At 41.1% G+C, this 14,365-nt stretch overlaps 1 protein-coding gene across 1 annotated transcript; it reads right to left on the minus strand.

Moving 5' to 3' along the window:
• Window positions 1–10,924: 10,924 nt before the first annotated feature.
• On the minus strand, window positions 10,925–14,167 carry oxsm (3-oxoacyl-ACP synthase, mitochondrial). Its single transcript, XM_084738978.1, has 2 exons — window positions 12,980–14,167; window positions 10,925–11,412 (listed from the first exon to the last, which is right to left on the minus strand). Exons 1-2 carry the CDS (start codon window positions 13,969–13,971, stop codon window positions 11,010–11,012), a joined length of 1,395 nt encoding a protein of 464 aa, XP_084595104.1. The 5' UTR covers window positions 13,972–14,167; the 3' UTR covers window positions 10,925–11,009.
• Window positions 14,168–14,365: the final 198 nt, after the last annotated feature.

Genomic DNA, 14,365 nt, shown 5'->3' on the forward strand with positions numbered 1-14,365 from the left:
TGGAGACGGGTTTGGATAAAAAAGTAAGTCAGTTATTATTGCCCAGCTTCGTGAAGAGATCATGAACATTTCTCTTTGTTAAAGAATCTGGTTAATTATACATGTGTCAATCAGCGATCACGCCTCCACTCCTACTGACATTTCATTCAGCACACGAGCTGAGCAGCAGACATTGTGAGTACTACTGATCCCAGTACAGGAGAAGGAGGAGAACTTCATCTGTATTCACTCCAAGAAAAATATGATGCAACATCATCCTTGACCTCTCCTTAAATAGGTGCATTGTATTTATTCAGAAACCATTAATTGTGGGAATATGCAATGTGTCACTTTATGTTTTTGAGAAATAACATTTAAAGTTTTAGCTTTTTTTGTTTTCCTGCTTTTGTAGCCTGTGATGTTCTGGATTGCGTGCCACTAGGGTTTCATCCCAGGAAACAGGACTCCCAGGGATACCTGTCCAAATAATTTCCAGTTTCTTTGGAAATATAATAATGGGAAAAAAACATTTAAAACATGTGGGAATATATTTAGACAACATGTAGGCCTAATTTACTTAGTTAAAATGGTGGAAGTGGAACACACTGAAAGCTTTAATTAATCAAAGCACCAGGAATTCAAAACACTTCTTTTAATGAAGTTAATATGGTAACATGTAGCCTCCACCACACAACACAAGGCATTGCAAGCCAGCTACTAGTCCAAAAGCAAGAAGGCCAGCACCTCCACTCCTACTGACATTTCATTCAAAATACGAGCTGGGCAGCAGATATCATGAGTACTACTGATTCCATCACTGGGAGAGGATAAGTCCTTCATTTGTATTCGCTCAGCTCAAAATATGATGCAACAACTGTGGCATGTGAGGCATGTTTGTACCATCCTTGACCTCTGCTGTCTGCACTGAGCCACTGGTTATTGTTATAGCACTTGACTATAATTGTCCATGCTTCACATTTCTTTGTAATGGCTTCATTACCTCCTCTGAGGAGGTTATCTCTGCGTTCCAATACAAATACTACCATAATATTTAGTAAAAAAGATTTAATATGTCCCAGTACGCGGTGTGTCAAATGTGGTATGACAAAAATACCAGGATGCCCTCCTGCATCTGGTCACATTTAGCAGAATGCAAGCCAGCGTGCTTTTCTGACCCACAATCCTCTGTGATGGGTGTATGAGTAAGAGGGTCAGAGTTCAAGATGCAACTTTGAGGAAGTGGAGTGTCCCAGTTGTGAGCATCCTGCATACCACAGTGTGTACTCTGTCAGGGCGGCTGCAGTAAACGTAAAAAGAGAAAGTATGCGGGGTATATTTTCAGTTTGGTTTGATTGTACGTCTCTTTGTCAGCAGGATTATGGAGAAACAACTGACCTGATTCTCATGAAGTACATAATACATGACCAAGTGTGTTTTATAATTAAAGTTTTGGACTTTTAGCATGTCTTGATATGGTGATATTGATACAGTGTGTCTTGAACGAAAGAAATACTCATTTAGCTGTAAAGTAAATAGTAGTAGAGTAACAGTTTATTATTTTTCATTTTATTTTAAACATGTTTGGTTATTATTAGCATTACTTAAGAAATGTAATATATTTTCAATTTTTATTTTTTTTCCTTTCTGCTCTTCTTTGTAATGCGCGGACTTTAGGATGGGATTCTGTCCACCACTTTGGTCCAGACTCAAATGTCTCAATAAATACTTACTGGATTAGCATTACATTTGGCACAGACATTTATGGTCCCCACAGGATGAACCCCAATGACTCAGCAGGCCAGAATTTCAATTTTTCCAATCTTTGTGTGGCCAAACACCTGCAGACTGATGACATTCTGATCAATCTCAGCTCCTGCTCTTATAGCCTGTGATGTTCTGGATCACTTGCCACTAGAGTTTAATTTAGAAGTACCTAACAAATGCACAGCTGAGATGATGAGACTCCAGCTTGGCAAAACCATAGTTTGACTTAATGCCAGTATATCGGGACATACAGTATAGTGTTTGCAGTATCATGCACTTGCATACCATAGAAGTGGAGACTGTTGGCCTTGGCAGAGGTCTGCATTCTTTGAGAGGCCTTCTAGTTTAAAATTTATTGGTGGCCAACCCGTTGTAATATCTGCTCTCTGGAGAATGTGGCCCCATGCCATGTGTACAGTCACATGGTATTGTGACATTAATGTCTGCCATGTACAGGGTGGATGACATTGTGTCTTACCGCTGTGGTGGCAACTCATGAACAAATAAAATACCGGCTTTAGACGCTTGTTTGTACATATAAAAGGCTCATCTCCAAAATTCCCAAGTGCAATTTATTTTGAGTAATTCTGGCATTATTATTCAGTTTCGTGGCATTGTATCAAGGGGGTCTGCATCAAAATCTGGTTTCAAGGACTTTGATATTTTCATTCATATAAAAATGACAAACAAAAATGACACCACTCAAATGTGTTTGTTTGCTAATTATATAAAATGTTGAATCACTGTCAACAAACACTGCCGCTCCATCTAGCAGCTTTATTGGACATGTCCAATCATGTTTGAGCCACCAGAGCCAGAGGAGGTGACAGGATGGTAATTTTTTTTCTTCTGTGTCTTGTTGGTTGTTGGAACTGAAGTGAGCTGAAGTGAACCGCTGGGCTGTCATCCATCCACCTTTCCTTCTCCACATGCAGACTTTTTCCCAGTTTACCACTTCGACAGCTCGGGGCGTCTTATACAGCTGCGGATCCACTGATACATTTACAATCATCCATTGCATTACAATCTGTTTAACTTAGAGTATTACTGTAACATCTTGGGTCAATTAGGTTTGAGGAGGAAGGAATGTAGCAGAAGGCCATCACTAAAATGGTCATAGCAGAAGAATGAAGGCCATCCACTATGTGCCACAGAGAGAGAGAGAGGAGGTCTAAATTTAGAACCTGGTGATAAGCTGTGCTCCATGTGGGACAGGGTGATATCAAAGGGAATGCATGCTGACTCTGTTGCCATGGCGATCATAATTCAGCTTGGATATCTCCTAATTAGGAGACAGGGATGTAAAAAAAAAAAAAAAAAGAGCAGAAGAAGGAATAACAAGAACCAAAGTCATCATCATTACAGCAATAAGAATCAATAGTTCCTCCCCAGCAGAGGCACTATTGATATGGAGTGGTGGAATGGGTACACTTAACTCTGAGTGCACAGGGCAGGAGAGGAGGCAGTGCTGCTGCAAAATAATCATCCTCGAGCCAGTGCATTTAGTGCTGCAGGTAACTAAGGAATCCCATCCATGTAATGGTAGAGTAGTTATCATTTACAACATGATATACAACAAAACAATGCAGGGCAGCTTTCTCTGCAAGGATGCCAAACTGAGAACACTCACACACACACAAAGAAAGAGTGATCGATGTGAGTCCTGAGGCCAAAATATTCCCCATGAAGATGCCGGGCTTTCCTTTCTAAAGTGAAAAAAAAAAGCTTGTCCCTACTCATTTATCCGTGTCAGCTTATTTCAAATTAAAAAATGGATGAATAATAGATTTATTCATTAGCTGGATGTGACATCCAGAAGAGTTAATAAAACGTAATCTCTAAAAATGGCTCTGGAAAGACATTCCCCAGTACAGTGATTCATCATCTGGGCCCGGCTTTACATCAAGCTATTTAATTCAGCCGGGACAGTATAATTATTCATCAAGTGAAATACAGAGCAAGAGGTCCGGCCTTAACATATACGGGACATGTAACAAAGGGTTTGGTCAAATTTGGCTTCATGCTCTACATAAGGCATCAAAACAGAAAGGTGAAGGATTACTGAGAGGATCATTTGTAATGGTTACATTTATGTTACTGAATGTTATTTTTGTCCAGTAGCTGCAGGATCTAAAGATGGTGATATTGATTTGTTGATCAGCAATATCATTGGTTAAAGTCTGTAGACAATTTAGCCTCTTGGGGGTGGGGGCGGCCAGTGTTTTGGGGAATGCAGCCAGCAGATATCCAGATAACCCGGATGGGCTCTTCTGTGTGCTGGTCACCATTTACAGTCTGATTAGCAAATTCAGATGCTAATCATCTATGACATCTACAACCAAATTGTTTAACACGTATGAATGCAAATACATGGTTCTGAGATTGTATTTCAGCCAAAGTGTCCTGCCTCTTTTGCTCTCCACACAGACTATGTACCTGCATGCAATCAAAGCATGCTCAACCGTGATTGGTCAAGGAGTATTGTGAGAGCACCATTAGGAAAGTCCATGAATTAATGATCATAGTGAGTGCTATTTTTGGTCTATTTTTTGGCTGCAGGATCTAAAGATGGTGATATCAGTTAGTTGGTGTGTTGATCAGCAGTCTCAGAACCCATCAGTCATAGTCAGACAACAATTTAGCATCTGGGGGCCATGGTCAATGTTTCAGGGTTTCCACTGGTGTATCCAGTGTATATCCAGATAGATATCTGGGCCAAGACTTCCTCTTCTGTGTACTTGTCATCATTTACAGTCCACATCTATTAAACTGAGTTGGGGCTGGAAGACGACATCTGCGACCGCACTGTCTCACAAGTATGAATGCAGATAATTGTTTTTTAAAGAGCGAATAAAGCATGTTGGCCGGTGCATTCAGCTTCTTTTGATCTCCACACCTGCATGCAAACAAAACCTGCTCAAACCGGATTGGGTGCATTAAATAGTGAACAGAGGTTCTGTGTCTGACAAGTCAATGCAGAAGTGCCTTAAACTTGCATTCTTTCTAATGGCCAGCAGGTTGCAACTCTACTGGTTGCAAAAAGAAGACCTATAGTATGTCTTATAGCAAAATCTCCCTAATTCTCACTTGATTTATTACCTCAGTAAACAGTTTCCTAATGAGTTTCTGGTCTCACCAGCGTCGAGTTTTCTTCTGTACAGAGTGATGTATACTGAGTCAATTATGGTCCCATTTCGAAGAAAACAGATGATAAAGCAGGGTATGCTTTAGGATGAAGCTGCTGGAAGGTCACCCAGTGCAACACACAGGGCCTAAAAAACTCAGATCAAACTGTCAAACTAGGCAGTGCTGATTAAATATGAATGGCGATTCTGTCACTACCTTTCCTATTTCTCACCTAAAATGTTTTCAGAAACATATTGTAGTGTACTGTTTTGCTGTATCATAAGAAACTCTGAGGCCAGGCAGGTCACCAGTATTTCCTGCTGAACGGACAAGCTGAAACTAAGGACTGTCCACCAGCTCCACGCTCTCGTCAGGACTACACATCGGTTGGTGGCGTGGTTGCAAAAAACCAAAAGCCATAATGACAAACTCAAACAGGTTCCACTAACCAATGGCTCAATGTTTCAAGGAGGTTATGCTTTCAGCGCTGTTTGTCAATAGGATTACAGACAAACTAGCACACTAGCACAGTTTTTATGAAGCTTGGTGGAAATGGGAAATTTTTCACAACTGCTAAAACACTAAACCCTGTTCTCTGAACCACATGCTCAGTGCCCTGAACCCATTTATCAGATCATTCACTCTTGGCAAAACTCTAAACACATTCTCCATCTTTAAAACGTACTTGTTAAAACAGATTTCACACTATGATACATTTTTGTTGCAAAATGGTAAAGTAGAAGCTGAACACAACTCCAACACAACTGTACACACAATGACTCAAAATTGTTCGCACTTGCTTCTAATGATGTGAATTACAATTGTTTACACACTAAAATTCCAGTCACTGAAATCTGAAACTCATGCACCGAATTTCTACACAAAAGCTGCAACATTGCAAACACAATTTCTGTCATACACTCAGTTTTCTCTTCTACATAAATCACACGTACTACAAAACGCTACACACTGTTCTACACAGAGCCAATCACAATAACAAGCTTTATTTAGCAATGACAACACCCACTCCTCAATGAGGTATTGTGGCTAAAAGTAACCAGTTGAATAGAATCCGGATATGTGACAACGCAATAAAAAAAGTATTCCTGTAGCTGCACGTTCTCAACAGTGTATTTTTCCATTTTTTGATGTAGTGTGTAATGACTGATCAGCAGTGTATATAAGAAGTAGCTGTGTGTAGGATCTGAAAGTACTGTTTGATTTTGTCAGAAGACTCAGAGGTTTTGTGAATGTTGTTTGAATATTTGATTTTGTGTTTAGAGATATGAGAAAATGGCTGAAGGTTTCCAGAAATTTGTCTTAGCAATTGTGAAAAACTGTAAAATATGAAGCGTTTTTGAATCACAGGGTGGATAAATGAAATATTTTTCCCTTTCATTAAAGGGATAGTTGCAGATGGAAGGTTGGGTTTAGTTTTTCAGTCCACAAAACTCTACTGGAGTTTCACAGGAATACAGCTCTGCAGAATCTCCCAAATAATGTCAGTGGTGACTAGTATTCAAACGTGAAAGCAACAGAATAAAAACATACAATGCCTCCATACAGCTCGTCTGGTGTAATCCAAGTCCTAAAGCCCCAACATGCCAAGTTGACTAAAAAAAAATCTTATTTACACCATGTTCATAACCTGAATCTTCACTGTAGATCCTTAGCTTCCTTAGCCATGTTGATGTGTACATGCACACTGTCTGAACTGTGTGTGTGTGGCGTGACTGTGTGCAAATGACATGTCGGAACTTTAGGAGACTTAGATTATGCCAGACAAGCAGTGTGGAGGGTTTTTCTTTTCAGTTGTTTTTTACATTTGAAAACTGGTCACCATTCACTTCCACTGTTTGGGAGATGTGCATGACGATGAGTAGATAATAACTGAATTTTCATTTTTGGGTAAATTATCCATTTAACATTGTGAGATAGCCATTTAGCCTCTGCTCTCTGGGTAATCTTTCAATTGAATTCACCTTCATCATAAAAGACATGTCTGCAAAACTCCTGACAGGACTGCTTGAACAAGTAAACCACAAATTGTTTATACTCAAAAACCTTCCCAAACTTAGAAAAACTATTTTATGAGTGTGAGTCAGTGGGCCCAGAAGGGTCCAGTGGGTGGGACCAGGGAGAGAAACACTACTGCACAAGTGCAGTGAGCCACACAACACTGATGCAAACCTTTTGTGCTTATTGTATGAGCTGAATGAGCAATTTTCACTCAAGATAATGAGCGTCATCTTGGAGTGCAGTGTGTAATACACCCATGCTTACACTCCCAGAAGGTTAGAGCACTTAAAGGAGTTAACTGTGGAGTCTTCTAAGCTAATCGTCTGGCCACAGCTACAGACACAAGACTGGTATTGATGTTCTTATTGAACACTTGGGAAGAAAGCAAATACAACATACAGTATGTTGTTCAGTCCTACTTCTCTTGTACTGTGGGGTGTAATGGACACTGCAGTCTGTAGTGAGGCTTTAGGCCCACTTATAACTCTGTAAAACCAGCCTTTTCCCTCATCTCAGTAGAACATAACCTACTGTAACATTTTACTTTTGTTTTTCATTAAAATCTGTAAAGGAAAAAAACCTTAGAAAATAGTTGCTGAAAACATGTGAAAAGACAGAGAACTATGTAGTACTGAATTGTGGTGTTGGACCAGCAACTGTTGTTTATGATTTCTGGACCTGAAGCACGGTTCTGTGACGTGCCGGAGCCATGTTCCCCCAATTATATAAGCCTCACAAACTGACACGAGTGATGGTCAGCGGTGAGTTCTGAACATACCTTCAGTGACTCTCTCCAAATCAGTCCAGCAGTTCACCTCTGCTCACTTCAGTTCCAACAACTCGACACAGAAGAAAAAAAAATACCATTCTGTCACCGTCCTCTGGCTCTGGAGGCTCAAACATGTCCAATAAAGCTGCTATGCTATGCTATGTCTCAGGTTGTTTTCAGGTCATAGTGGTGTTTGACACCGAGACAGCTGAGCAGACACGCAGAAAAAACTGCTAATTTTTTCATGATTTTGAGACCTAATTTTTATCTACTTAGCAAATTTTTTAACATTCAAATATAGGTGGGTGGTTAATAACACGTTTCTGTGGTGTAACAAACTCAGAAAACACATTTATTGCTGCTTTACACAAACTTTTAAGTCTTTCTCACAGCCTCCAAAACTGTCATGGGGAAGTTTAACTACACATGCTCTCAACCATCAGATAAGAGGCTCCAAATGGCCACTCAATGGACATTTTATGTCTCCCTCAGGACGCAAAGACAAGAAATGTGTGTTTCTCCTCTTATACAAAAGAGCAGAACAATTGTTGTTCAAACTGAAGACAGGTAACACTTTGGAAAACTGTCCTTTTACCCTTCGGGGGACTGTTTACCCTATTACTTTCATTTCAACCTGACATAATGGCACTTTGTCCCCAATTAACCTGTCTTACTCATCCCTTCTGCTCCGCTGACCCCTTGTTGTTCTCTCAGCTCTGAAGTAAAAGGCCGAATCCAAAGGAGAACAACACCGAGTCAGAGGTCTCGGTTTGAAAAGTGCCTCAATAAGCGATCACAAAAGACACCGCTGTGAGATCATGCCTCTATTAGGATGTTATTAAAGTCCGCTGAACAGCACCGCAGCACTACTTATTTCCTAATTGCAACAAATTGGCTGAGCTTTTTCAAGTCTGAGTTCCTCTTTAAGGAAAACACAACTTGGATATAAGATGCCAACAGAAGGCAATTAATGGTCATTATCTTCTTAATATAATTATTACCATCAACCTCTCAGTCTCCTCTAATGGATCTAAAAGCCTCCTGTATGTCTTTCTTCACATTTGTCTTAGCATCAGTAGCACTTAAGGACTGCTTTAAGGTCAGGTAATGATAATATGAGCTGACTGAGCCCTGACCTTTGACCTCAGTCAGTTTAAATAGTTGTAAATCTGGTGATGTTCAATTTTCTGTTGTCTGCTGAATGTCTAAAATGTAAACTGTAGTGGAAATTACATGAAAGCAATATGTATGACTTGCTGTGAATCATCGCCACCTGCTGGAGGTACAGAGGATGTTTATTCCAGATCCAGTGGTGAAATGCTCAGCATATTCTGTAAGAGCAGTTTAAGGTGTGAGTAGTAGTGGAAAGTAACTGAGTAAATGTACTAAAGTGACATAACTTAATCTAGTTCTATTTTAAGGTACTTTATGCGACTTTATACTTTTTCCCCAACAACATTCATTGACTGCTGCAGTTACTAGCAGGGGTGTGTCTGGACTTGTTTTGACTGGGAGTGGGGGACTGGCTTCTGCAGGGGTGGTATAAAGCAGGTGCTATTCTACAGGTAATATTGGTGATAACGGTGGGGCACCGAGAGGGACAGGAAAAGACTGAATAAGCTGGTTAGGAGGGCCAGCTCTGTCCTGGACTGTCCCCTGGATTCCACTGAGGACATGGGTGAGAGGAGGATGTTCAGCCATGCTGACGCCTCTCACCCCCTGTATGAGACTGTAGGTGCACCAAGCAGCTTGTTCAGGAGCAGACTGCTGCACCCACAGCTCTAGAAGGACTGCTACTGCAGGTCCTTCAGCTGTCAGACTCTTTGACCCCAGTGTGATGTAATGTCACACTGTTATGTGTCCATTACGTTAGTCATTCACTTACCTTACCTTTTGCAATATACCGTATGTACACTGTCTATGCAATCTGCCTTTGCAAGCAACACTGTTTACATTGTTATTCTTTTAATTGCAATGCTACACAACATGTGTGCAATTATCCTGCACATATATGTCCATATATCCAAACATTTCCACATATCTATATAAGTGAAAGGTGTATATAATGTATATAGTCTTGAGTGTATAGTTTTGTCAAATTTAGTGCTTCATTTTTTAATTCTTTGATTTATATTTTTTTAGATTCTATCTTTATTCTTTAAGTATTCTATTGTCATTCACTCCCTTTTCTACCTGTACTATTTGAGCTGCTGTAACATGCAAATTTCTCCTAGAGTTTATCTTATCCTATCTTATATACTAGCTTGTTGGGAGGTAAAGGGGCCTAAATAACACTCTGAACAAAGTTAGGCTAAATATTTGCAAGGATAAAACTGGTATGACTGTATTCAAAGGGTTCCCTTCACCTCACACCTCAAGATATTTGAATGAAAATGGATTCCATCGATACCCAAGAGTCTCTGCTTTATAGACACGCCCACTTTAAAATAATCCCATGCAGTTTGAGCAGCCCCTGTCACGCCCTAAAAGTGAAGAGATTTAACTTTTCATATGGTTTCATTAAATAACTGTTCAGGATTTCAAATTATGAAGTATTTCACAAAAATAATAGCCTCATATTAGAAATAAATATTCAGTTACAGCACATATTTCTTTGCAAAAATTTTTTGGATTTTTTACTACTGATACTTTAAGTACATTTTGCTGCTGATACTTACTTTTACTCAAGTAAAGTTTGGAATGCAGGACTTTTACTTCTAATAGAGTATTTTACCTGGTGATGCCTTGTACAACCCAGTATTGAAAATGCCTCTGATACAGTCTAAAATGCTGGATCACACATCAGTGAGTACACAAGTCTATCTACTGATCTGATACCAGTCATTTATTAGCACCAAACTAAGACCCTGCAGAGTCCTGTATGGCAAATCTTTTTCTCCTGAAGCAGGCCATACAACAATGAGAGAAATCATATCACATCCACGGAGGGCCAGTAGTATACTGCTGTTAAAAAATAATAACAACAGATGTATTCTTTCACACACTGATATCAGATCTGTACTCCTTATTGGCTGATATGCAATCAGTATCTGTATCGGAACACCTTTTGACCACACACCAAAAAAAAAAGCCTCACTAGCCTGACAGTAAACCAGTTTACTCTGATGATCATTATTATTTTGACCATTTTCATGTAAATATACCAACATAGCAAGAATTCAGTGCTTTCCTCTGAATTTTTAATCTTTGCAGTTTAAAGCCTGTCATTAAAATATCAGATTTTTGCCTTAAAAACAGTTTTTTCCACAAACAAACAGTAGTAGTGCTGATCAGTTCTACTGAGAAATATTCAGCCAGTTGAACTCTACAGGTAAAGAGAACAGCGTGCTCATCAGACACTAGAGAGACACAGGGAGGCGTTGGTGCCGCCAAATCCAAATGAGTTTGTGAGGGCGACCCGTCGGCCGTGAGTCCGCCATGGCTGCGCTGTGCAGGGAACATAGTTCAGGTTGAACTCTGGCTCGGTGCGGTCCAGGTTGAGGGTCGGGGGCAGGACCCCGTGATAGCAGGCCAAAGCTGTGAACGCAGCCTCCAGGGCCCCCGCGGCCCCCAGCAGATGTCCCGTGGCTCCCTTTGTGGAGGAGACAGCCAGGCTCTCCAGGTTTTGCTGGAAGAGCCTCTTGATGGCAGCATTCTCAGCCGCGTCGCCCAAAGGCGTGGATGTGGCGTGAGCGTTCACGTATGTCACATCAGTGGGTGAGACGCCAGCATCTCTGACAGCTGCTGACATGCACCTGTAAACACAGTGGTCAGACAGTTAAAGGAACATTCCAGGTTTTTACAATTTTTGATATTACAGTGACAATTTTGGCTCAATTTTAGGTGCTGCTTAACATACAATAACAACAGCAGCTGTGTTTCTATCAACGTATTTTCATGCACATTTCATTTCAGCGTCAATTATTGCGCTTAACAGGAGATGGAAACATTTTCCCAACAATCTCTGATGTAGCAAACATCAAACTTATAATCCTGTTTTCTACCTTGTTTTTCACTATTTGAGGTTCAAATGGTGCTCTTTTAGTCACGTCATCTTGTTGCGCCCTGCAATAGTATGATGATTTTCTGAAAAACTGTCACCACCCACTGCTGATCATGACAAAACAACTCTTAATAATTGCATAACAATAGTGGATGGAAACGAGCATTCATTCTTGTTTTCTTGTTTTCTCTCTTTTTGCCAATTTACTCAAAATTTTGTTAAAATTTGCACTACATTTGGATGGAAACATGACTGTTGCTGTTGATCTGAGCAGAGATTGCAACATTGCTACAACAAAGACCAATGGAGCAAAAAACAGTCTGATGATTAGTTGAATAAAGATTATCTAAAACATTTTATTTAGAGGTCAAGAGGGAAAATACAGATTTTTTAGAAAATCTGATTGCCAGGTAGAATAATGTTTGAAGAAAAACCAACCAAATCTGACATAATTATCTGACATACATTGAGGGTAAAACATCTTAGAGAGGGTTTGGGGTACTAGTTAACAGAATATAAAGGAATATTGGGATGCCTAAGATGTTCTTTTTGACATTTTTTTTTTATGTACAGCTGTCTACTGTGCTGTTTTTCTCTCCCCATTGTCCAGTAAAATACACATTTGTACTGTGTATTTTTGTACAATGTAAAAAAGCTAAAATCAATAAAAACACGCATGAGGCAAAAAAAAGCTAAAGTCAAGGAAAATGTCAATAAATAATAATAAACCTGACTGTGGGTGACAGAGATATGTTTTGTCTCATTTCCTGTTCTGTTAAAGGGAATTTCATGTAGATGTCAAGTTAGCGTTGATGGCAAATGTACTCAAGTGAAACAATAAATTCCTCAGTGCTGCTACATGGACCAAGAAACCTCCTGCTCATAAAGCCCTGCTAGCAGTGCCTACGTGTACCAGGATGCATTTTGTGGAAGCTTCTGATGCTCATGTTGCTGTGTATCACCCTAGCTGAAAGCTATTACTCTGTTGGCCAAAGCATAGTGTTAGATGACAAAAATTCTCAAATAGTACGCCCCCAGGCTACCCAGGGGAAGTCCAAGCTTAAATAGCCTGTAGTTCTTCCTTAACACCAATGACATCACTGTGACAGATTATGCAGCAGGAGAATTCAGTTTTCTCTTTCCATATAGCAGCACTGAGGCGCTTATTGTGTAAATGGACTACATTTACCACCAACACTGATTGGACATCCACATGAAAAGTGCTAAATGTTCCCTTAAATCACTTTGTGGCCCCTCTGAATTATCAATAACTCTGTTCTGAGGTTGCAAACCACAGCAGGAAGTGTTGTTATTATCACCTGAACGCTCCGTCTCCATCTGCAGTGGGTGCAGTGATGTGGCTGGCGTCCCCTGACAGTCCATAGCCCAGCACCTCTGCGTAAATCCTAGCTCCTCTCTTCACCGCGTGCCCCAGCTCCTCCAGCAGAAGCACTGCCGCTCCTTCGCCCATCACAAAGCCCTCTCTCTCTGGATGAAAGGGTCTGGATGCCTGTGTGGGGTTGTCATTCCATTTGGTGGCGAGGGCGCGCGCCCTGGCAAAGCCGGCCATCGACAGAGGCCCCACACAGGATTCTGTCCCCCCTGTAACCATAGCAACTGCATCCCCATGGGCAATGAACCTGGCAGCATCTCCTATGGCGTGTGCCCCTGTGGTGCATGCAGTGGACACCGCGTGGTTGGGACCCTTCAGTTTGTGTTTGATGCTGATGTGTCCAGCAGCCATGTTGACCAAGATGCGAGGCACAAAGAAGGGGCTGACTTTATTGTAGCCTTTTGCTTGGAAGGCGGCAGAAGTGCGAGCGATTTCATCCAGTGACACCATCCCCATGCCGACAGCCACCCCAGTACTGAGCTGTTCCTCTGGGTTTTTAGGGTACCACCCTGAGTCCTCCAGGGCCAGCTGAGCAGCTCCGAGGGCCATCACAGTGGCAGGTGACATGCTGCTAATCTCCCCACGAGAGGCAAACCTCTCCTCCTTAAACTGGCCTTCTTCATCCCCTCTGGGGACCAGTGCTGCCACCTTACAGGGGACTGTCTTGTAGTCCTCTGAGTCCAGGGAAACAATCCCACTGTGGGCTTTAACCAGGCGGTCCCATGGCAGTGCAGTCCCTGTGCCCAGAGGAGATACTAGCCCTATACCTGTGATGACAACCCTCCTTCTGTGCTGTCCAGAGCTGTGCTGTCTGGAGTCCTGGCTTGGACAAACAGGGACACTCTTCTGAAGAAGTGTCCTTATGTTCTGTGGTCTCAGCTGGAGTTTAGTCCAACAGGACAGTGATAGAGGAGACATGCTTTCAAGTTTGACACAGCTAGCTTGAAGCTTTAGTGTACCCTGTCTTTAATATATGAGGAATTAATGTACAAAATCAGAGGCTAAATGTCCTCCAGACGCAACCAACTTTACAAACTTACTTAGTCGAGAACTACTTATAACTCAGCTGCCATTTGTAAAAACATTCATGTGACGAGAGAACGAGTGCATCCATTCCTTGCATCGGTACTGTCTAGAAGGGATCCCGAGTTTTCTGACACTCTCGCGAGATTTTAACGAGATGTCTTTTCACTCTGGCCGTTATACTAACGATATCCTTTCTATAATCTGGTAATGCTGTCGTTAAATATGGTTAAATTTATGGACAGGAAAAGGTTGGCTAGGGTTGGGGGAAGTTAAAGATTATAGTTCG

The sequence above is a fragment of the Lutjanus erythropterus genome, chromosome 16 (assembly GCF_056507025.1).
Source record: "Lutjanus erythropterus isolate fLutEry1 chromosome 16, fLutEry1.hap2, whole genome shotgun sequence".
Classification (NCBI taxonomy): Eukaryota; Metazoa; Chordata; class Actinopteri; order Lutjaniformes; family Lutjanidae; genus Lutjanus; species Lutjanus erythropterus.